The sequence below is a fragment of the Staurois parvus genome, unplaced genomic scaffold, assembly GCF_062004578.1.
Source record: "Staurois parvus isolate SC_StPar_1 unplaced genomic scaffold, SC_StPar_1.0 ptg001090l, whole genome shotgun sequence".
Taxonomy (NCBI): domain Eukaryota; kingdom Metazoa; phylum Chordata; class Amphibia; order Anura; family Ranidae; genus Staurois; species Staurois parvus.
Window position 1 is genome coordinate 1,629,697 of NW_028318886.1, and position 25,390 is coordinate 1,655,086.

Here is a 25,390-nt window from a genome sequence, read left to right on the forward strand (position 1 = left end):
CTGAAGATGCCAGTGCTGGGGAGAATAGACGGCTGGTGAAACCAGCCATGGTGAGGACACTGCAGGATCATGGGACAGGTAACTGTCTGTATTTTAAAAGTCAGCAGCTGCAGTTTTTGTAACTGACATTTATTTATTTTTTTGCAAATCAACTAAAACTACGCTAAAAAAAAAAAAAAAAAATGCAGCTGTACTAACCCTTTTAAAGTCAGTTCTGTTGCTGTTAATAGGTGTCCATGTTTTCTGGCCCTTTACCATGCTGGCTACAAGTTTGCTCTGAATGGTTTCTAAAGCTGAATTCTAGCCTTCCCCTAAATCTTTCCCCTGTATTGAACTTGATTACTTTGATTTCACCTTTCACAGTGTGCATTAGAAGCTGCAGCAAGTCAGATAGAACGTGCCTCATTTCCTGGCTATCTTTATATCCATCACCCAGTAAATATCCCCATAACATCACAACATACTCTATGTGCTCCCAAATTCCTAACACTCACACTTGCAGCAGTTCGTCTTGGAGTTTTCCCTGCAGGTAGACTTCTGTAATTGCATTTGCTATGGACACAGCGACCATCTGTGATGAGGAAACAAAAGAGGGTTAGCTTGATAGATTCAGATAGAACAAAAAGTCCTAGAGAAACACAGTGAGGGTCCAAAATATGTTTTACCTCATGGGACTCCTGTAATAAAGAGTTACAGAACTTTAACCAGCACAGAAACCTCCGCACGGAGGCCATCTCTGGTGGCATGGTGTCATACTCCTCTTTGCTGACTTCTGTCCTGCAAAGCAGAGAGAATAGATTTAAGAATTATTTAACATTACGATATAGAATATATTGGCAGTAGTCCTGCATCCCACATTTTACTATAAAGCCCAAAAACTACAAAGCTATATTAGGCTTTGCTATAAAGCCTAATATCTAAAAAACTGCAGGTAACCAGTACGTCACGTTTGATTTTCTTTATTTTTCCCCCTAGGGACCCTGACAGTAACACACTTTTTGTGCTAGCCTGACAATGCTCACTCACTGTTCTGTATCTATGCAGGAGCAGCAATGCCTAAGAAACATATTAGGACTACAAAAAACCTTCCCCTTTGCTCATCTCCATAAATAGGGGGCAGTAGTCTGAAGTTTACCTGGGCAATGCCAGTAACAATGTTTGGAATGTCATTTAATGTTTGGGATGTCATTTTAAAACAGTAAATTGGAATGTAAAGTAACAATAAAGAATAATCTGGTGAATTCCCAGACAGCCTGTTTTACTTTAAACATCTTTCGCCGAGAGCAACCTTATGAATGTAGCACCAGGCGGCCAGTCAATTCAGGAGATCCTGCATGCAAGCTCCACAGTGGTGAAATGAGCAAGGCACGAGTGACACTATATGGGAGTAAAATGTTAAAGGTATGATCTGTACTGCATACTTACATTGGTCCTGCTTGGTCCAAAGTACGCATATCTCATACCTGAGGGATCGCTGGGAAGGCTGACAATCACTGTAACAGTGGTCTTGAAGGTCAAGTGGTTTCCCCTCTGCACACTGACCACAAAAGTTCACTGGCTCAGCACTGCCGCCATTTGTAGAATGCCTTGAATTTTTTTTCAATAAATACAAGGCATTCTTAGATTGGACAAGCTGGAGTTTGTGACACTGCCACCGTCTAATCCAATCAGAGAACACCTTGTATTCAGTGAAATACATTGGCAAATTGTAGCAGTACTGAGCAAGCCAAACCCTGTGGTTAGTGTACAATGGGGATCTGGAAAATCATGGCATGGGGCGTGGCCTGATGCTGGACCAAGCGGCATCTTAACCCGACGGCTCTGGCTCTGTTCACATATCCTTAAGATATCCTACACTGAATCCTCACATAAGATGCATCATTCTGTTCCCCCTGACGACGGGCACCTTACTGGGACATTACCGTGGTCAAAATCGGGCAAGCTACGGCTCCATTGGCAGCGGAAAAACAGGCCCCCTTTCACAGGCAGGATGGCACTGGCATCAGTCACTCTGCCTCCACGCTGCCGCCTCCTGCTTCCTCCCAGACAGGCCCTAATGGATTGGTGAGTGCTTCTCCCCCTGAGATCTCTGCTCTGCCTGTAGCCCTCTCTTCTCCCTTGGGCTCTCCTTCTGGCTCTGATAATGAGGGGGATACTGTTCAGCAACCTACTGAACCTACATTATCTCAGATTATGCAAGCCATACATGAATGCAAGACTTTTGACTAGGCAGATAGAGACCATCCATGTCGGGTTCTCTCTGTTGAAACAAAATGTACCAAACTTTATGGCCTAAAATATGCTATGCTTTTTCCAGGATGGGAAAGCTCCCTTTTACACCAAACCAACAGGAGGCAATGTCTTGGCTGGATGACTGTTTTGGACTGGAGCCCAAGAGTGGGTGACGTTAGCTCTATCAAGATCTCCTATACATGAACCCATTTTCAACTCTTTGGGGCTTTCTTCGGAGAACCTCACCAGTGCTGGCAGATCCTGTTGCCTTTAGCTTCTACTGAACTCCTCTTGCGGCGATGGACTGCCCATTTCTGTCTTTCTGGCCCTGCCTCAGGGACTCTTTCTACCCTCTTAAAAAATTTGATTTCTACCGTAAAGAGCCAAAACGGACTTCAGCATACCTTCCGACCTGTTAGTGGCGAGGCCACTGGACGTTCAAGAGTTAATGGGATCTAAGCTCTCTAAGTTGGGGATGGAAGAGCAGGGTGGGCAGGGAGGGTTTTGGGAGGTTCTTTGTTGGAAACAAGAGGTTTTTGTTTTTTTCTTGCTAATGTCACATGCCTTCTCTCCAGTTTTACAGTCTAGTTATTATTATTACTATACAGGATTTTTATAGCGCCAACAGTTTGCTCAGCACTTAACAATATAACGGGAGACAATACAGCAACAATACAGTTCAATACAAGAGGGGAAGGAGGGCCCTGCTCCTTGGAGCTTACAATCTAGAAGAGATGTAGTTGTAGAGATGTGCTCCATGTTACGTGGATATCCTGTGTTTATATCTATGTTTCTACTGATCTTTTATGTCTGTGCTACTGAAAGTTCTTTCCTGGAACCCTAGAGCAGTCATTGGTATTCTCCCTTTTGAAAAAACATAGACCACATACTGTTTGTCTCCAGGAGACCTATTTAATCGGATCTAAACTTTTGGCACTTAAACGTCCTTCCATTCTACCCATACTTCCTACTCTGGGGATTCTGTGTTGTGGGCTAAATCCCTCATAGCGGACATTATCCAAGTGAAAACAGATCGGGAAGGGAGATTTGTTGTCCTTACCATTCAGATTGTCTCTATTATGTTTACATTGGTAAATGTTTATATTCCACCTCCGTTCTCTCCAGATCTAACTAATTCATCCCTTATGACTCTGTCCCTCCCTAGTGGTCCCCTACTCTATGTTGAGGACTTTAACGTAGTATTGGACCCTGCTGTTGACCGCTTGGGGGGTGGTGGTAAAATGTATCAGACACTCTTAGACTGGGTACAAGTGTATAATCTTACTGAAATATGGCGATGGACCCTGATGCTCGTCAGTACTCCTGCCACTCTGACTCTTTTCACACTATGTCATGTCTTGATGTGGCCTTTGCTGCTGTGACCACGCTTCCTTTAGTCTATGCTGTTTACTATCTGCCTGGGGGCATTTCAGATCATGCCCCACTCTCCATGGACCTCCTCCTGCTTCCTTGCACTGGTTCTACACTGTGGCGCTTGAACCCATAGTGGTTGGAGGACGAGGTGGTACAGGGAGAATGTACACAAGGTATTGCTGACTATTGGAATACAAACTTGGACACTGCTGACCCTTCCACGGAGTGGGAGGCATTTAAAACTACCCTCCGTGGGAACCTTTATGTCTGTTACTGGTATGCTACGTAAAAATACTCAAATAGGCACTGAGGAACTGGAGTCAGCCATGGTGACCGCTGAAAGTAATGCTGCTAGCCCTGATCCCCTTACTAGGGTAAAATGGATGCTGAGGCATAGAGATTATGAACTTCGATTGTTAGACCTTACTAAAAAAAAAACAAAAAAAAAAAAAAAACACATTACACAAAAACATGGTCACAAGGCTGGCCGCTTACTTAACTAGGCCTGAATTTGCCCATACTTCTATCCCCCAGATATACTTACCTTCTGGAAAGTTGGGTACAACACCTCTTGAAGTTGCAGATGCCTTTCTGTCATACTATACTGATCTTTATACTACAACAGCCCATTACTCCACAGATCGCTTGATCAGCTATTTGACGCGGGTCACCCTCCCCTACTTGTCCCCGAGTGTAAAAGGGGATCTGGATGTACCTATCTCAGTTGAGGAGCTAGACCAAGCTATTTCTCAGCTATCAGCTCATAAAACCCCAGGCATTGATGGCTTTCCAGCCGAGTGGTATGCCTGTTTCAAATTGCTGATTAGCCCGTTTCTTCTTTGGACGTTTAATGAAGCCCTAAAGCCAGGCACCTTACCTCCCACTATGCGAGGGGCACTTTTTGTTCTCCTTTTGAAACCTCATAAAGACCCTCTTAAATGTGACTCATATATGTCGATTACCCTTATTAATGTTGATGTTAAAATTCTGGCGAACGTTTTGGCCAATCGTTTGAATGGTATAGTGGAGGCCCTGGTGAGCGGAGACCAGGGGGGCTTTATACCTAGTCGCTCCACTAGAATGAACATTCACAGATTGTTTCACAATATGCAATACCTTCATGACTGTTCCTCTACACGCTATTGTCTCTCTAGATACCTGTAAGGCCTTTGATAGTGTAGAATAGCCCTACCTATTTCAGATATTACGTCTCTATGGCTTTGGCGATAATTCCCCTTCTATTAGAGGTCTCCCTATTGATACGATAGAAGAACGCATCTCCCTAGATGCAGACGACACCTTGATATACTTAGCTGGTCCCCACGACTCCTTGCATACTTTACTACAAGAAATTACTGTCTTTGGTGACTACTCTGGCTTCCGGGTGAATTGGGATACATCTAGCCTATTCCCCTTAGATTCTGGTGCTGTGTCTGTGATTCACCCAGAATCCAAAGTACAAGTTGTTACCATGTTCACATATCTAGGAAAAACATGGCCAGCCATCACTGTATTAGCACCAACTACTACAGCAATTGTAAGCTTCCCCAGCAGTCCCTGCAAATGGTACGTTGGACCAATGTATGTATGCAAATCATATCACACCTGGAATTCAGCTTTAAGTAAGCAGCCAAGGCAAACCTCACTATAGATTTTTTTTTTTTTGAAAAGGAAAATTAAATTTTTTCATGAAAAGGATCTCATTTCAATAAGGAATAGCTGAAGTCAAATGATCTTAAAAAAGATGAGGTACCAATTACAAACACAGTTTTAGAGAAAGGAATCTGTATAGAATGACTAAAATATGACCTCCAATCAGTGTCCTCTTCACTGGTGATATCACATGGGTGAGCACTCAGAGGGATGTCATTGTGCAAGTCACATAGTCGTTCTGACAATTGCTGTCTCAGGTCGCTGTGTGCAATAATTCGTGCTGGAGCCTCCTGCTGGGCGGTACGGAGGACCCCAAGAAGAGCCTCTTTTGCTCGAACTGCTACACGGCCTTTCTGTGACTGAAGGGAATACAAGTTAGATGCCTGCTGTACAAACAACATATACCCTTTCCATTCAATATTAAGCCTCCGTACCTGACATAAACACAGTCTGAGTAAAGCTTTGAATAACGTCTGTTTAGGTTTGCAACTAGCGGATCCAGTAGCTGGCTCATTATTATCTTCGGTGGAAGTCGTCCTGTTCACAAGCTCACCCTGTATTAAGAAAAGACAGTATCGCTCAACAGTGAATTTCCTGAACATACAAACTTGTGTGGTGTGACTAGTGACAGGGGGTATAAGAATTATTTATTTATACAGCACCTGCCTTTCTTAAGCCTTTTATACAGATCACTTAACTAGGTATATCATAGCTAACCTAAATAGAATGTATATGGCAATGTCCCTGCCACAGCCTGACAAAAGATTACAGCCAATGCATATGTATACAAATATTGAAAACAATGTATGTTAAAGTTGTTGTAAACCTCTGACAGAAAACATTTACAAAGCATATATTTCTATAGTGTGTACTTGCCTCAATCCAAATCACCAAGTGTGATTTGTTTCTGCAGTCTCCATCCTTTGCCATCTGCATGATATCTAAGGGGACAAGGAGGGGGCCTCCAGCACACAGCCTGTGATTGACAGCCTCACCTATGCATGTTTCCCTATGGGATTGTGTAGAGGGAGTTATGTGCCTGCAATGCTTTTTAGTCTCCAGGGGGAAAAATAATGAATTCAAAAATATGTGCATTTATTATTTTGTCCCTAAAAGGTAAACTTATTCTTTAAAAGAGTTGTAAAGCAGAGAGTGCTACAGATAAACAGGTACAACCTGTATAGGAGGTTTTGTTTTATCTTGATGCATCACCAGAGGCTAGTCAATTTACTGGATATGTGTAAGGGTTTACAACCACTTTTACCATTGCTGCTATATTAATTTAACAGAGGCTCTCAAAACAGGACTCATGGTCTCTGCAAAAGGGAATTGTGTCTCACATTGAGACAGTGTCATCTAATGAATGGCATTCCGCCTAAACACAAATCCACCTTGTGGGCAGAGAATTTGTGACAAACAAAATATACAGATGTGTGAAACCCTTACTCAGCACCCCTAAAGCTATATTGTGTTCATGAAAATGTCCTAAAGGAATGACCACAAGAAAGGGTAATAATGACAAAGTCCAGCCAACTCCTGCAGCTCCTTCGGCAGATCAGGGATGGATTTCAGAACATAAGACAGGGCACTGGCGTAAACCACCAACATAGCACACTTACATGTGGAATACATGAAGACTGGCAGAAGTGAACAGGCTGACCGGCAAGATACTCAGACGACAGGTGGATATAGCTCCGCAAATGGCTGCATCAGATAGCTGGGATGTGCATACGGTCCTCTGGGAAGCAGTGGGCAAGGTGGTGGCATGTACAGCCACAACGGGGAGGAAGCAGCTGTCACAAACGGCATGTGATGTTGGGGTGGGACCTTAAAAAGGAGGCAGAGCCTCTGAAAGACGTTGCTGCCCCACCCCCAATATCACAGGCCGTATGTGACAGTTGGTGCATCCCCATCGCGGCCATACATACTGCTGGCTTGCCCGCTGCTTCCTGGCATGGCTACATGCCCATCCCAACCATCTTCTGCAACCAACGTGGAGCTATGTCTGCCTATCATCTGAGTATCTTGCCTGTCAGCCTGTTAACTTCTGCAGGTCTTCATGTATTCCATATGTCAGTGTACTATGTTGAATAAAGTGGTATCCATGATGGTTTACTAATTCCAGCTCCCCGTGCCTTGCCTTTCCTAGAGAATTTGTGACCAATGTCGTAACAATGGTTGAATGGCAAGCACTCACCAGGATTTTTTTTTCCTAAAAGGTTAGTTCACCTTTACCAAAAAACTTCCTATGCAGATAAAGAGTGTCTGTAAATAAAAAACTGTAAGTCGGAAAGTCAAGCGCAAATATTTCACCTTAAGGGGTCACTACTCACTGCTGCTGTTGAGCACGAAAAAGGAGTGAAGCATATTAATCCAAAAAAAACTGAAAAAAAAATAGACTCCCTCAAGTGTTGGTTCTGGCCAGCTCAGTGGATTGCTTCAAAAAAGGCCTGGATTGTTTCTTAGATACACAGAATATAACTGGATACATTTATAGGTAAAGTTGATCCAGGGAATATCCGATTGCCTCTCGGGGGATCAGGAAGGAATTATTTTCCCAGCAGGAGCAAACTGGATCGTGCTTTGCTGGGTTTTTTTACCTTCCTCTGGATGAACTGTGGGTACAGAAGTATAACTTTTTTTTTTCTATGGTTGAACTGGATGAACTTTTGTCTTTTTTCAGCTAGACTAATTAACTATGTAACTACGTATGTAACAGCGCTGTAAGAGTATAGTTGGATAATATTCACCTCCCAAGGAGGTATACCTTTATTGGTGTAGGGTAAGTCATAAATGAATGACATTAAAAAATGGCAGCCAGGATAATGTGGTGGAACTATCAGCTCCTCACGAATCCCAAGCAGGCAGAAGGTTCCGTAGCAGTGTGTGGCTGAGCCAGCTGGAGATCGTGGCGTTCCGGAGGTGATGTCACCGCGACCAAGGTGAGGGCGGAAGCTGGATCCTGGCCTTGGAGCACAAGTAGAGATGGTAACCATGACAATGTGTTTTGGGCGCATGTGCGATCCCCAGCTGGCTCAGCCGCACACTGCTACGGAGCCTTCTCCCTGCTTGGGATTCGTGAGGAGCGGACGGTTCCACCGAATTTTCCTGGCTGACACTTTTTAAGGTCATTCACTTATGACTTATTCTACACCAATAAAGGTATACCTCCTTGGGAGGTGAATATTGTCCAACTATACTCTTACAGAGCTGTTTTTTTGGATTAAATTAGAAAAAACTGTGCAGTTCTGAATAATGCTTCTGCTATAGGAGTAGGCCATTTATGTACCTCCTGAAGCCTGACTGTAATACTCCCACGATGTTGCTAAAGGAGGCCTCTCAAACACTGAGCTCAAAGCTACTGAATCGGGAAAAGAAAAACAGCATGTGGGGGGGGGGGGGGGTTTGGGAGGTATGTAAATGACCTACACCCATAGCAAGGGTATTATTCAACTTTAGTCAAAGCTGCACAGTTTGTTTTTATCTACAAACACTCCTTACCTGCATAGGCAGGTTTTTTTTTGTAAATGTGAATTAACCCTTTAAATTGAACATGATCTGACCTATAAAGTGCTGAAGTTAACAGTGCTGAAAGCACCTACAGAAGTCTGCAAATACCCATGTTCCAGTCTTCCAATCAATCCCTGTATGCCCGTGGAGCCCCTTGGATCCTTGGCCTAGGCAATACTATCAATTCTGTCAAATGCAGCAGAAATATTAAAAATTTAAAGTTTAGATTTTTTTTTTTTAAACAGTTTAAGCTACTAATTTAATTCTGGATACATTTAAAATAATTTAAAATGTGCTATTTTATTTGAATAGTTCCCCTTTAAAGAGATCATAACTGGGGGGAAGGGAGGAGGGCATGAAGTGCAGGCACCTACAGGTGCATACCTACAGCAACCTCCCAACCTTTTCAAGGCTGAATGCTGGACCACTCTTGCTGGAAAATCGCCAACACTTGCAGGTAGTAGTGAAGCCTGCCGCTAAGCACTGTCTCCACACATTCCTATTAGGCCATCACTATAATGGACACCTCAATGGCCAATAGTAGTGCACAGGAGGCAAGAAGAACAGGCAAGGCATTATCAGGAGGGGCACGTTTTCAGAGAATGGAAAGAAGCTCATATACATTTTGCTTTAAAAAAGTCACAAAGTAAAGTTTTCTAATAGCGATTGGATTAAAAGTACATTAGGAATATCAGCTTCTATCCAAAGCTTGATTGCTTCCACCAGTATACCTCTAGAATGTGAATAATAAGTGAAGAGTCTTTCTCTAGTTTACTGCAGACTGAGGTCAGGAACTGTAATTCCTCCTTATGTGCGGTCACCCCAACAGTATCCCCACCAAGGGCAATCAGTTTCTGTGGACAGAAAAGATAACAGTTATGTGTAAGTATGGCCCCACCCATGATGACACACACACACACACACACACACACACTTATTTATCAAGTAAAAATCTAGACCAGTGGTTCTTAACCTTGTTGGAGGTACTGAACCCCACCAGTTTCATATGCGCATTCACCGAACCCTTCTTAATTGGAAAAATAAAATATGATTTTTAAAATTCAAAACATAGGTATATATTTATACATAGGTGCACAAAATGAACAAAACCGTTAAGAACAAAGAACAAAACCATTAAAACATGATTTTCACACAAAAACAAAAACATAATAATGAATATTTACTGCACGAATCATATGAGTCGGGTGTGGGTCTTCACCTCTGCCGAACCCGCGAGACTGACTCACTGAACCCCTGGGGTTCGATCGAACCCAGGTTAAGAACCACTGTTTTATAGTAATTCATCCCCCATAGTAATTCATCCCCCATATAGTAATTCATCCCCCATATAGTAATTCATCCCCCATATAGTAATTCATCCCCCATATAGTAATTCATCCCCCATAGTAATTCATCCCCCATAGTAATTCATCCCCCATATAGTAATTCATCCCCCATAGTAAATCATCCCCCATAGAGTAATTCATCCCCCATAGAGTAATTCATCCCCCATAGAGTAATTCATCCCCCATAGAGTAATTCATCCCCCATAGAGTAATTCATCCCCCATAGTAATACATCCCCCATATAGTAACTCATCCCCCATATAGTAATTCATCCCCCATAGTAATTCATCCCCCATAGTAATTCATCCCCCATATAGTAATTCATCCCCCCTATAGTAATTCATCCCCCATATTAATTCATCCCTTATATAATAGTAGTAAGTAAGTAGCAAGTAGTAAGCCAAGTCCCCCCTGTGTCAATTCACTTACCTTTGCTCCACGCGTTCCTCTCACCGTATTCCCGCGCCGTTCCAGTCTTCAGGGCGGACTGTGAGAGGAGCCTAGCTCCTCTCACGTTCGTCACGCTGCCCCGCCTACACACATCCTGACAGCCAATCACTGGCTATCAGGATGTGAGTGGCAGCGAGACTGGCCAATCATTGCATTTGAGCGCGCTGCCCTGGCTGTTTTTTTTTTTGGATCACGCTGCAGAGTCCCTGCCGCACGAGAGGAGGGAGGGGAGCGGGCGCCCGGCACACAAGAGCCGCATTAAAGCGTGTAAAGAGCCGCATGTGGCTCGCGAGCCGCGGCTTGCCGACCACTGGGCTAAGCGATGTTGCGTGACCACCTGCAGCCAATGATGGACAAGCGGGGCATGTCATCACGAATCATATGAGTCGGGTGTGGGTCTTCACCTCCGCCGAACCCGCGAGACTGACTCACCGAACCCCTGGGGTTCGATCGAACCCAGGTTAAGAACCACTGATCTAGACAAACCATACCAATAAAGTGACTATGACACTGAAAAGAATGTTGAGAATCACTAAAAGCAGATATTAAAAATAAAGGTCAAATGAAAGTTTTTTTTGGCTAATAAGGGCAAAAGAGGGCACCTTTAGAAAATATTTACAATAGTTGGCAGGATTACTTTAAGAAAAAGGTTAAAAACTAAGGAGCTCTAATATTTAAAGCAGAGGTGTGAGCAAAAAATCAAAAACGACACAATGCAGTCTGTCATTAGCATACGTTTAGCACTTTTGTTTTTCAGAGCTCCCCCTGTAATATTGTTTTATTACAAGTTGATCCTTCTAGTGGATCCATCGTTTTTCCAGTTCCTATAATAAGCAGACAATGCTGCTACTAATTGTTAGGCAGTGACTCAGCACTGTCCGCCTACAACAAATCTAACAAGTTGAAAAAGCAATCTATATTCTGTATTTAAGAAAGGACAAATAAATTAAGGCCTAACCCATTTTGAGCAGTTAAAACAGTAGGATTTGTTTTGTACTGGACAAAAGTTTTAATCCATACAATAAAAGCTGACTGTTGTAAGCACTTTAGGCAGTGATATATGATTTGTTCCAACCCCTTTAACTGGGCTGTTTGACCTGTTAAGTAAAAAGAAAAAAAAAAAAAAACAATGTTATAGTAGGACCAAGTAAAAAAAAAAAAAGAAAGAAAAATATTGTGCTGATGATATTGATTGACTGCAATTTTTGATTTTGTTTATAGTTCCACTTTAAAGAGGAAACTCATCTGTTTTATTAAAAAAATTGAAAGTCAGGAGCTGAAAATACTGCAGCTTTTAACAAACAGGTACTTATCAGCCCTTGGAGTCCAGTGATGTCTTCCTCAGAACGGAGACATCTTCACCAGGCTTTTAATCCCCGGTGACCTCCAGATGCCTCACAGCTAATATGATATAATTCTCACCTAGACAAGGATTAAGGAAATGGAAGCAGGTAACCTGTCAAAGATGGTTCCCACTCCACCCCCTTGAAAAAAAAAAGGCTGCATTTCAGTTATAGTCTGAGGAGAGGAACGTTAATTTTTGGCTGAAGTTCTGCTTTAAAGCTGTTATGGATACTCATCATCTTGGAGGCTAAGGGAGGAGGCGTCACAAGACAGGTACTATCAGAGGTTTTATGCAACCTAATGATTCCAACAAAATGGTTTAGAGAATAAAAAAAAAAAAAGAAGGATTAATATGCTTTTACTACTCACTTGTACAGGTCGATGGATATTATTATAGTGCAGAAGAGGACGCTGGACCTTTGACAAAAGGCGACTGAAGAAGAGCAGAACCTGCTGCCTCATTCCAGGGGGGTACTATGACGGAGAGAGAGATGTAAGTACACTGTGCAGTTACTAAAAGCTATATTTACACACACACACACACACACACACACACACACACACACACACACACACGCACACACACACAATATTGCCAAACAAATTGGGCCAGCCCTCCAAATCATTGGATTCAGGTGTTCCAATCACCTCCATGGCCACAGGTGTATAAAATCAAGCTCCTAGGCATGCAGACTGCTTCTACAAACATTTGTGAAAGAATGGGTCGCTCTCAGGAGCTCAGTGAATTCAAACGTGGCACTGTGATAGGTTGCCACCTGTGCAATAAGTCCATCCGTGAAATTTCCTTGTTACTAAATATTCCACGGTCAACTGTTAGTGGGATTGTAACAAAGAGGAAGCAACTGGGAACAGCAACACAGCCACGAAATGGTAGGCCACGTAAAATGACAGAGCAGGGTCAGCATAATAGCTAAAGACCTCCAAACTTCGTGTGGCCTTCAGATTAGCACAACAACAGTGTGTAGAGAGCTTCATGGAATGGGTTTCTATGGCTGAGCAGCTGCATCCAAGCCTTACATCACCAAGTGCAATGCAAAGCATTGGATGCAGTGGTGTAAAGCACGTCGCCACTGGACTCTAGAGCAATGGAGACGTGTTCTCTGGAGTAACAAATCCTGCTTCTCTGTCTGGCAATCCGATGGACGTGTCTGGGTTTGGCAGTTGCCAGGAGAACGGTATTTATCTGACTGCATTGTGCCAAATGTAAAGTTTGGTGGAGGGGGGATTATGGTGTTGGGTTGTTTTTCAGGGGTTGGGCTTGGCCCTTTAGTTCCAGTGAAGGGAACTCTTAAGGCATCAGCATACCAAGACATTTTGGACAATTTTATGCTCCCAACTTTGTGGGAACAGTTTGGGGATGGCCCCTTCCCGTTCCAACAGGACTGCCCACCAGTGCATAAAGCAAGGTCCATAAAGACATGGATTAGCGAGTTTGGGGTGGAGGAACTTGACTGGCCTGCACAGAGTCCTGACCTCAACTCGATAGAACACCTTTTCAAAGGTGTGGAAATTTTTGAAAAAACTACTTGTCCAGGGACTAAATTGGTGCCCCAATCTACTTGTCCAGATTTAAAAAAAAATACATTTTTACCAAAACCGTATTTAAAATCGGAGGCGATTTTAGGAATGTCTGGGGCTTTTAAAAACAAAAGGGGCTTTATGGTGACTTAAACATGTAACAATTTTAACATTGCTGTTCATTTCCTCCTCCCCTCCCTGCCTGTCTCCAGCACAGCACACGGGGACTAGCAGGGAGGGGAGAGACCTTGCAGTGTCATGAGCACCAATTGGGTGCTTGTCAGGAAAGGGGAGTGTCCGGCTTTTCCTTTATCCCTTTGCCTGAGCCGTTTTTGCATTTTTTGCATAAGTTTAAAAAATAATTTTAGGCCTGAAGATTACATAAACCCCCCAAACATTATATATTTCCTGAAAGCAGAGACTCTAGAATAAAATAGTGGTAGTTCCAATTTTTTATGTCAAATGATATTACTGCAAAATTTCAGTAAAAAACCAAGTACATTAATTTTAGGGCACAAAAAAGCAATAAAATTACCCTATTTTTTTCTATAATATAGAAGATGAGGTTGCACTGAGTAAATAGATATCCAACATGTCAAACCATAAATTTGTGCTCGCTCGTGAAATGGCGACTGAAGTGTCAGTGTCCTATATTTTCTAAAGGCGACACTTATGAATGCCCCTTTAGTGCATATCGCACTGCATTACATTCTTTCCCTGCTTGCCCACAGCAGGGCTAAAAGGTAAAAAAAAATAAAAAAATAAAAATACCACCTGCCCAGCATCCGGAACTACATGTCCCGGGCATCGGGCGATATCAGTTGGGATGAATTAGCAGTGGAGACTGCAAATCAGGCCTTCTCGTCTGTCATCAATGCCTGACCTCACAAATGCTCTTCTGGAAGAATGGTCAAACATTTCCATAGACACACTCCTAAACCTTGTGGACAGCCTTCCCAGAAGAGTTAAAGCTGTTATAGCTGCAAAGGGTGGGCCAACTCAGTATTGAACCCTACGGACTAAGACTGGGTGCCATTAAAGTTCATGTACGTGTAAAGGCAGGCGGCCCAATAATTTTGGCAATATAGTGTGCGTGTATATTTTACACACACACACACACACACACACACACACACCCCCCCCCCCCCCCCTTGCTAGTGCCAAGAAAATATCCGACACACCATTACACCACCACCAGCAGGTTGAATCATTGATACAAGGCAGGATGGATCCATGCTTTCATGTTGTTTATGCCAAATTCTGACCCTACCATCTGAATGTCGCAGCAACTAGTCTGCCGATTTTCCTCTAACATCAACAAGACATTTTCGTCCACACAACTGCAACTCACTGGATATTTTATCTTTTTCGGACCATACTCTGTAAACCTCAGAGATGGTTGTGCGGGAAAATCCCAGTAGATCAGCAATTTTTTAAATACCCAGAGCAGTCCTTCTGGTACCAACAATCATGCCACATTCAAAGTGACTTAAATTACCTGTTTTCCCTATTCTGATGCTAGGTTTGAACGTCAGCAAGTTGTCTTCAGCACGTCTACATGCCTAAATGCATTGGAGTCATTGCTGCCATGTGATTGGCTGATCAGCAATTTGTGTTACCAATCAATTGAACAGGGGTACCTAATAAAATGGCGTGTGTGTGTAAAAAACACATACATACATCATAGGACATCACTCATAATCATGTGGATACATTTTTACAGATGCTAAAAGGGAACCAATTGGACTATACATTATACAATTTTCTTGAGATTTTTGGTTTAGATTTACCAAAAACCATAAAATAGGAGGTCAAAACTAAACAACACTTTCAATTGCATCCAATTAGGCAGGCTCTTACACTACATAGTTGAAGGTAAATCTAAAGGAAATTGGGCAGAAATTGGACAGAAAATTGTATAGTGTATGGCCAGCCTAACAGACCTGCATTGCCCACATCCTGGAGCATCAAAGAAGAGGACAGCGCCACAGCGTGAAATGCAGCAAATAGTAACACCCTTTCTCTACCTCCAAGAGTTAACATGCATTTAACTTTTATGGTGCAGGGGGGCACACTTCCAAGGGTATTTTTCTCCATCCCAGAGGTTGATTTTAATACTAGTACAGAATATCCAGATTCTTGCATGAATCAAATTGCGATTCACTTTAATGGTAATGGACATCATTGCTGTAAAACAGCATACAGCATTAAATTTGGAAGAAACCCTATATGACCACATGTCATGTGTTTAGCAATTTAAGGCTCCATTTACATTTAGCACTTCTGAAGGATGGAAACTGACTGTTGGAAAACGTAGCTTAAAAAAACGTCTGTTTAGCCGCATTTGCATACTGCGTTTATGCACGTTTATGAGCGTTTGCATTTAGAAGCGTTTTTTAAAGATAACCTCAGAGGACCTTCCAAAATGCTCAGAATGCACTGAAAAACAGTAAAAAATTAACTATTTCAGACATTTTGAGAGAAATAGAGAGAGTAGAAGCAGAGAGAGCAGTATTTGTTAAAGATTAGCTTTTTTTTTGTGGTGTTTGGATGTGTTCCAGCTCATTTCTGTGCAGAAATTATTGCAGCAGTGTCTAACATATTTTCTTTCATGTGAAACCTCAAAGTATGGTGTACCAGGTCCATTTGAGTACCGGGAAAATTTTTGCCTTTTTCATGATGAAAAAAGGCTCTGGACAGCATCTGGAAATGGAAGAGTTAAAAAAAAATTCAACCGCAAACGCTTATAAACACGGTTAGCCACGTTTACAAGCGTTTGAACCGCTGATAAAATCTACTTCTGAACGCAAGTTTTCAGCGTTCAAAAAAACTACTGTAAACTCAACTGCCTGTAAATGACATAGTGTACATGGACACATAGGAAAACAATGGGGAGAGTTCAGGGGCTGCTGAAAAAATAAACATGGGTTTATCAGCTGCAGTGTACATGAGCCCTTATTTGGACAACATTGTATAGTGAGTACCTCTGCTTTTGCCAGGGTGCAAAGTGTCTCCAATATCTTGTGCTGTAAAAGATACTCCATGCAGGGTCCAGTATTGTCAGCAGGTCCACTTTTTTCTCCACCCTCTGAGCCTTCTCTGGCCAATGCTTCTCCCTCCTCGTAGACAAGGATGTCCAGGAGCTGGCGGAGCCTCCATGGGATGTCTGTATTACGTGCTTGGCAGGATTCATCTGTGGAAAAAACAAAAGCAACAGTAAACACAAAGTACAATATAAAAGAAAATTGGTGATGTTTAGTGGACACTGGTATGTTTAAAGTAGAACTGCACATTGCATTGGTCTGAACGTGGCCTGATCATTAGCACCTAGTCTCTGTAACTGTATCAAATCATAGAATTACATACCTCCTGAAGTGACTATGTGAAAAAGCTGCTTACAAATAAAGATACACGACACATAAAGATGAGCTGCCTTACTGACATATAAATGTGCATGAAGTAGAAGGTGCTATTAGGTGTTGATGCTACCAGAAGTATGGGAGCTTTGCCCAATCACAACAGCTTAGAATTCAGAAGGAGCATCTGAGACTAAAGGTATGTGCAGAGCAAGAAACTGTCACTAACTATTGGGCTCTGTTATTTGATGTTGTCATGCACACTCAGGTGCTGGGAGAACAAGCTGAATTGCTAAATTAACTAGTTGCCGACTGCAGATAGCCGAATGACGGCTACACTGCGGCCGGCCAGTTCTGAGTGGACGTCATATGACATCCTCCCAGAACGCGCTCTCCTGCGCGCCCCAGAAGGCACGCACCCGGCGATCTCCGTGATCGCTGTGCCCTACGGACACAGCTGATCACATGATGTGGTAAAAGGCCAATCACAGCGGCCTTTTACCACGTGATCAGCGGTGTCCAATGACACGCTGATCAGAGGGAAATGCAAGTGCCGGTTCTCGGCTGCACTGTCAGATCGTGAGGAAAGTACTGCCGAGAACCGGCAGTTGTCAGAGCGGGGATCGGCACCGATCATCAGGGCACTGATGATCAGTGCCCTGATGATCGGTGCCCAGCAGTGCCACCAGCAAGTTCCGCCCACCTGTGCCCAGCAGTGCGCCCACTAGTTCCGCCCACCTGTGCCCAGGAGATCACCCACCTGTGCCCAGCAGTGCACCCACCTGTGCCCAGCAGATCACCCACCTGTGCCCAGCAGTGCACCCACCTGTGCCCAGCAGTGCACCCACCTGTGCCACTCTGCAGTGTCACACACCTGTGCCCAGAAGTGCCACCTACCTGTGCCCAGCAGTGCCACCCACCTGTGCCCACCCACCTGTGCCCACCAGTGCCACCCACCTGTGCCCACCCACCAGTGCTGCCCACCAGTGCCGCCCACCAGTGCCCAGGGGTTGTGCCAGTCAGTGCCGCCAGTCAGTGCCCGGCAGTGATGCCAGTCAGTGCCGTCTATCAGTACCCATCATCAGTGTCACCTATCAGTGCTGCATATTAGTGCCGCCTATCCGTGCCACCTCATTAGTACTGCCTATCAGTGCCCTTTAGTGCTGCCTATCAGTGCCCATCAGTGCCGCCTATCAGTGCCCATCAGTGCCGCCTCATCAACGCACATCAGTGAAGGAGAAAAAATACCTGTTTGAAAAATTTTATAATAGAAACAAAGAAACTTTTTTTTTTTTCAAATTTTTTGCACTATTTTTTTATTTATAGCGCAAAAAGTAAAGCGCCCAGTGGCGATTAAATACCACCAAAAGAAAGCTCTATTTGTGAGAAAAAAATGATCAAAATTTCATATGGGTACAATATTGCATGACCGCGCAATTGTCAATCAAAGTGCGGCAGCGCTGAAAGCTGAAAATTGGCCTGGTAAATAAGGGGGTATAAGTGCCTGGTAGGCAAGTGGTTAAATTGTGTGAATATTGACTGTATTTATCCAATCATGTGAAGTGCAAAATCCTGTCTACTTGTTTCATCATTTCATCTGTACATGCAGAGGTGTGGAAATTTTAGAAAAAAACTACTTGTCCAAGGGACTAAATCATTGTCCCAATCTACTTGTCCCTCATGGCCATCTACTTGTCCAGATAAAAAAAAAAACATTTTTTAACCAAAACCTTTTTTAATGGGAGGTGATATTAGGAATGTTTTAAAAACAAAAGGGGGTTTTATGGTGACTTAAACGTTTAATATTTGTAACATTGCACTGTATATCTTCTACTCCCCTCTCCTGCCTGTCTCCAGCACCAACCCCGGGGACTAGCAGGGAGCAGAGAGATACCATGCAGTGTAGTGAGCACTGATTGGGTGCTTGTTAGGAAAGGGGAGTGTCAGGCTTATCCTTTATCCCATTTTGCTGCCAGAGCTGTTTTTGCGGTGTTTTGCACAAGATAAAAATAAATTATTTTAGGCCTGAAGATTACACAAAACTCCCAAACATGATATATTTTCTGAAATCAGAGACCCTAGAGAATAAAATAGTGGAAGTTGCAATTTTTTATGTCGCATGATATTACCACAAAATATTCCATGTGGTTGCGGGGTGCTTGCAGAGTGACCCATTCATTTGAATAGGTCAGGCTCTGCACTTGCCAAAAGCAAAAGGGGGTATATTTCCTGTCATGGCCACTAAATAAAACCTTGTGGCCGTGGGATGTTCAGTATCTCACAGAAGTGAGTCCACCCTCACATTTTTGTAAATATTTTATTATGTCTTTTCATGTGAGAACACTGAAGAAATGACACTTTGCTACAATGTAAAGTAGTGAGTGTACAGCTTGTATAACAGTGAAAATTTGCTGTCCCCTCAAAATAACTCAACACACAGACATTAATGTCTAAACCGCTGGCAACAAAAGTGAGTACAACCCTAAGTGAAAATGTCCAAATTTGGCCCAATTAGCCATTTTCCCTCCCCGGTGTCATGTGACTCCTTAGTATTACAAGGTCTCAGGTGTAAATGGGGAGCAGGTGTGTTAAATTTGGTGTTATCACTCTCTCATACTGGTCACTGGAAGTTCAGCATGGCACCTCATGGCAAAGAACTCTCTGAAGATCTGAAAAAAATAATTGTTGCTCTACATAAAGATGGCCTAGGCTATAAGAAGAGTGCCAAGACCCTGAAACTGAGCTGCAGCATGGTGGCCAAGACCATACAGCAGTTTAACAGGACAGGCTCCACTCAGAACACGCCTCGCCATGGTCGACCAAAGAAGTAGAGGGCATGTGCTCAGCTTCCTATCCAGAAGTTGTCTTTGGGAAATAGACATATGAGTGCTGCCAGCATTGATGCAGAGGTTGAAGGGGTGGGGAGTCAGCCTGTCAGTGCTCAGACCATATGCAGCACACTGCATCAAATTGGTCTGCATGGCTGTCGTCCCAGAAGGAAGCCTCTTCTAAAGATGATGCAAAAGAAAGCCCGCAAACAATTTGCTGAAGACATGCAGACTAAGGACATGAATTACTGGAATCATGTCCTGTGGTCTGATGAGACCAAGATAAACCTATTTGGTTCAGATGGTGTCAAGCGTGTGTGGCGGCAACCAGGTGAGGAGTACAAAGACAAGTGTGTCTTGCCGACAGTCAAGCATGGTGGTGGGAGTGTCATGGTCTGGGGCTGCATGAGTGCTGCCGGCACTGAGGAGCTACAGTTCATTGAGGGAACAATGAATGCCAACATGTACTGTGACATACTGAAGCAGATCCCCTCCCTTCGGAGACTGGGCCGCAGGGCAGTGTTCCAACATAACGACCCCAAACACACATCCAAGACGACCACTGCCTTGCTAAAGAAGCTGAGAGTAAAGGTGATGGACTGGCCAAGCATGTCTCCAGACCTAAGCCCTATTGAGCATCTGTGGGGCATCCTCAAATGGAAGGTGGAGGAGCACAAGGTCTCTAACATCCACCAGCTCTGTGATGTCATCATGGAGGAGTTTTAGAGGACTCCAGTGGCAACCTGTGAAGCTCTGGGTAACTCCATGCCCAAGAGGGTTAAGGCAGTGTTGGAAAATAATGGTGGCTGCACAAAATATTGACACTTTGGGCCCAATTTGGACATTTTCACTTAGGGGTGTACTCACTTTTGTTGCCAGCAGTTTAGACATTAATGGCTGTGTTGAGTTTGAGGGGACAGCAAATTTACACTGTTATACAAGCTATGCAGTTACTACTTTACATTGTAGCAAAGTGTCATTTCTTCAGTGTTGTCACATGAAAAGAATAAAATATTTACAAAAATGTGAGGGGTGTACTCACTTCTGTGAGATACTGTATACACCCGTGGCCACTGCCTCTGCAGCTAAAGGGGAACGGTTGGGGGGATGGTATTTAAAACAACAACCACGGGGTTTAACCGCCCCTCAGCCGCTAGTGTCAACGTAACCTTAATCAGCTAAATCTGATGGAGGACAGTGAATAAACCAGGAGCTGTCCAAATTAAAAAATAAAGATTTTCCAGATAATAAATGATCAATATAAATGCTTGCAAACAATGAGTAGGTCATTGGTCAAAGTGACCCGATGGAAGTGTTGGGTTACTTACCAGTTGTCTCTAGGTAGTACTGAGTCACTCCTTTCCAGTGCTGTACAAAGGACTGTAGTAGGTCCTGGGCTGGCTCACGCTACACAGGAAGAATAAACAATATTTGAGTCAATGTTCAACACACCTTCCCTCAATAGTAAGCTTTATTGGTGCGTAGATCTTAGTTAACCAAACACCAATAATTTTGTGGATTTGGGGATCCACTCGGATTTATTTTTCAACTCAATTTCTAGTTGTATATTTGGGATTTCAACTTGTTTAGTAAAGCCGGCCATACAAGGGTCGAATTTTTAAAGAATTTTCGTTCGGATTTCACACCATTAGTGAGCCACAGCAGCGCCGATTTTCGAATTTGAGTGATCGGGCATGTTGGAAATTCTATGAAAATCAAACTAATTTCTAATTACTGATGGGAGAATCGTGCGAGAAATGTAATTGAAAAAAAAAAAAAAGGCGCCTGGGCTGTGACCTGGAAAAAAAAGAAAATTCTTGGCCATGAAAATTATTTTCTGTAGCAACATGTGAAATTGAAGGCTTGGTTGATTGAATTTCGAAATCAACGGTGGCATCATCGGATTACAAAACGCACAAAATTTACAATTTTCTAAAGAAAATTATTTCGGAATTCAACCCACGTATGGCCTGCATAAGGCCATTCCAAGGCATTCCCCTAAGCCACATGTATTCACACCCCTTACGGGTGCAGAGTCAGTTACGATTTGACCAGCACAGTGACCACTTCTTGGTGAGCTTGCTCGGGTGGCATTGGAATAGGATCTGAACATGCCCTGCATTGTTTATCCCCAGCCCCTCAGGAGGTACAGACCTGTTATAGGGCTGGAGGAAGTAAACAGTAAACTACCAATGTGATGACGTCACTGCACTTGTGTTGGCACAGTCTGAGTCTCTCTGCTCTGGACTTGTAGTCCTTCCATAAACCGGTCCCTGTAAATGAATGATACAGTTGTATGGGCTGAGCCATGCACAGCCATGATAAAAATCAAATATCCCCAGGGCGCTGCAGGGGAGAACACCCGGCAATCCAGGTAGATATGGAGTGGGGCACGTTAAGGGTGCGGGGGTTGGGAAAGTGTCAACATTTTCCTGTTAAACTCCCTCCCTCCTAGATTGTAAGCTCGAAAGAGCAGGGCCCTCGAACCCCTCGTGTATTGTATTGTTACTGTCTTGTCTCATGTTCTGTCCCACTTGCTATTGTACAGCACTGAGCAAACCCTTTGGCGCTATATACTGTATAATAATAATAAATACAGTGGTAATATGAAACATGGTCAAAAAGGTGAACACTTGTGAATGGGTCCATGAGCTCTTAGCCCTGGTTCACACTTGTGTGGGCCGTGCGGCCCACGTTTGCATAGGCATAGCAGCCCATTCATTTGAATAGGCTGTTGTGCCTGTGCTTTGCACAAAAAAAAGGTTCATGCACCTTATTAACCACTTTCCCTCCTGAGAATTCACCCCCCTTCCTGACCAGGCCATTTTCTGCATTACAGCACTGCGTCACTTTGACTGACAATTGCGCAGTCATGCAACGCTTCACCCAAATTAAATTTGCATCCTTTTTTTCCCACGAATAAAGCTTTTTTGGTGGTATTTGATCACCTGTGCGTTATTTTTTGCGCTATAGAAAAAAAGTGACACTTTTGAGAAAAAAAATATTTTTACTTTTTGCTATTAAACATGTCCAGTAAAAAAATGTAAATAAAATAACATGTCATCATAAATTTAGGCCAAAATGTATTCTGCTACGTCTTGGCTAAAAAAAATCCCAATACATGTAAATTGGTTTACGTGAAAGTCATTTTTATTTTTACTAGTAATAGCGGCAATCAGAGACTTATAGCGGGACTGTGGTGGGCATTGTGACACTGTGGGGAACTGTGTGGTGCTGAAAAATTGCACCACACAGGAAAGGCAGAGAAAAGTGGACTGTGTTCCTGTGTGATTCAGGCATGAACGGGACCTGAGAGCAACAGGAGGCTGACAGTTCCTGCAGCTAATCACGGTCTCTTGCGTGTATTTGCTCATGAAGCCTTTACCTGCAACTGATCAGCACTGGACAGAGTCTGCAACCAGGCTGATCATTCACTGGTATTTGCTGCGTGAGCGATTACATGTGAGCAGCAAAGATTAGCTGCAGCAGCTGCCTGCCACTCTTTGGTTTCAATGGAATTGTTGCCCACAGCTAATCACCAGGACATCCCTGCCGGGTCTCCCTCATGTAAGCACTAACTGCTCTATCAGCGATTACCGTAGCAACCAGTGATTGAGCAGTACTTATCTCCAGCCATCACCCATAGCAACCAGTAATTGATGAGTGCTTATCTCCAGCTGTCACCCACAGCAGCCAATGAATGAGTGCTAATCTCCAATTGTCACCCATAGCAACCAGTGATTGATGAGTGCTAATCTCCAATCGTCACCCATAGCAACCAGTGATTGATGAGTGCTAATCTCTATCCATCAACCAGTGATTGATGAGTGCTAATCTCTAGCATCAACCATAGCAACCAGTGATTGAGGAGTGTGTATCTCCAGTCATCACCCATAGCAACCAGTGATTGAGGAGTGTGTATCTCCACTCATCACCCATAGCAACCAGTGATTGACAAGTGTGTATCTCCAGTCATCACCCATAGCAACCAGGGATTGATGAGTGTGTAGCTCCAGTCATCACCCATAGCAACCAGTGATTGATGAGTGCTAATCTCCAATCATCACCCATATAAGCCAGTGATTGATTAGTGCTTATCTCCAGGCATCAACCACAGCAACCAGTGATTGTGTATCTCAAGCCATCACCCATAGCAACCAGTGATTGATGAGTGTGTGTCCCAAGCCATCACCCACAGCAACCAGTGATTGATGAGTGCTTATCTCCAGCCATCACCCAAAGCAACCTGTGAAAGAGTACAAATCTCCAATTGTCACCCATAGCAACCAGTGATTGATGACTGCTAATCTCTAGCCATCAACCATAGCAACCAGTGATTGATGAGTGTGTATCTCCAGTCATCACCCATAGCAACCAGTGACTGATGAGTTCTAATCTATGGCCATCACCCATATCAACCTGTGATTGAGTGTTTAACTCCAGCCATCACCCATAGAAACCAGTGAGTGATCAGTGCATATCACCAGTCATCACTCATAGCAACCAGTGATTGATGAGTGCTTATCTTTGGCCATCACCCATAGCAACCAGTGATTGTGTGCTTATCTCCAGTTATCACCCATAGCAACCAGTGACTGATGAGTGCTTATCTCTAGCCATCACCCATAGCAACCAGTGATTGCTTATCTCCAGTCATCACTCATAGCAACCAGTGACTCAGGAGTGCCAGTAACCCCAGTAGCCTGCATGTGAAGGTCTTCTCCACACACACATATATATATACCAGAGGCGGGAAGATCCGGCCCAGCAGCGCCCTGACCCCCATGTCTGCATCAGGTCAGCCGGTATTGCCGTACGGTTGCTGTGACCATCCGCTGACGATGTGGCAATACCGGGCCGAGTCCTCACTCACCGACTCCACCGCCTGCTGCAGGAAGGCGCCCAGTCGGCTCCACATTCTCCCCACAAGCCTCAGTACCCCAGCCTCACTAACAACACCCGGGGGTCTGGTAGGCCCGGGGAAGTCTCCGGTGTTTCCTGAATGTCTCCCGCCCCGCCTTCTCCAGCTCCACCTCTTCCATAACACTGACACGCCCGGGCCTTCTGGGTGCTGCAGGGTGACAGGCCGATAGGGAAGGGTTGTCACGTCCCTGGACTCCGCTGGGAGTTGATGTGTATTATTGGAAGTATTATCACGTGCATTCACATACAGGGTTCACAAGGGGCTGACACTCCAATCACAAACACCTTTTGTTTTGCATAGAGCAGGCAAGGGTTAGAGTGTCCCTCAGGTGTTCATACTAGCTGTGTCCCCATTAGGTAGATTCCTCTCTCACTTCCTGTCAGAAGAGCTTTACTGTGGGATATAAAATATATCCCAGTGTTCTGGGGTGCAGAACATGTCCTGCTAACACTTGGCTTGCTTATCTCACCATTACCAGTGATGGGCATTTTTTTTTAATGTGTTGACGCTAAATCTGGGAACATTTCTTATTCACGAACACCAGCTTTTACAGCAATGATTAGGAAAGCACTCTTCCCTTCACTGATTGCAATAGTTGAGGCTCTCATCTCTTGACTGATGGTCACAACCAGGGCATTCTTGCCTAAAATGAAGGCCAAAATCTGGGCACTCTTCTTTTTACATATGGCCAATGTTGGGACACCCTTTCCTTCACTGATGGAATACTACTCTTCACTCATGGCCAATGTTGGGTACACTTCTCTTCACTGAAAACCAACACTGGGGAAGTCTTCTCTTCATTGATGTCAATAGTCAGGGTGCTTGTGCCTTCAC

At 43.8% G+C, this 25,390-nt stretch overlaps 1 protein-coding gene and 1 long non-coding RNA gene across 5 annotated transcripts in view; one reads left to right on the forward strand and one right to left on the reverse strand.

The window, feature by feature from the left end:
• Positions 1 to 24,783, reverse strand: part of FHIP2B (FHF complex subunit HOOK interacting protein 2B) — a 48,828-nt gene extending 24,045 nt beyond the window's left edge. For 2 of the 4 annotated variants that reach the window (XM_089658711.1, XM_089658710.1), the window contains exons 1-9: positions 24,506 to 24,783; positions 20,961 to 21,039; positions 16,433 to 16,641; positions 12,279 to 12,383; positions 9,501 to 9,623; positions 5,694 to 5,813; positions 5,416 to 5,618; positions 666 to 777; positions 495 to 571 (exon numbers count right to left, since the gene is read on the reverse strand). In XM_089658711.1, the coding sequence (XP_089514837.1) occupies positions 495 to 571; positions 666 to 777; positions 5,416 to 5,618; positions 5,694 to 5,813; positions 9,501 to 9,623; positions 12,279 to 12,383; positions 16,433 to 16,641; positions 20,961 to 21,039; positions 24,506 to 24,550 (1,073 nt within the window). In that variant the 5' untranslated portion in view covers positions 24,551 to 24,783. Of the gene's footprint in view, positions 1 to 494; positions 572 to 665; positions 778 to 5,415; positions 5,619 to 5,693; positions 5,814 to 9,500; positions 9,624 to 12,278; positions 12,384 to 16,432; positions 16,642 to 20,960; positions 21,040 to 24,376; positions 24,478 to 24,505 lie in introns of those variants that run through there. The other 2 variants (XM_089658712.1, XM_089658713.1) reach the window with 2 other exon arrangements.
• LOC149440351 (uncharacterized) overlaps positions 24,462 to 25,390 on the forward strand; it is a 109,076-nt gene continuing 108,147 nt past the window's right edge. Inside the window, exon 1 of the long non-coding RNA XR_016307650.1 lies at positions 24,462 to 24,602. This is a non-coding gene — a long non-coding RNA (uncharacterized LOC149440351). The remainder of the gene's footprint in view (positions 24,603 to 25,390) is intronic.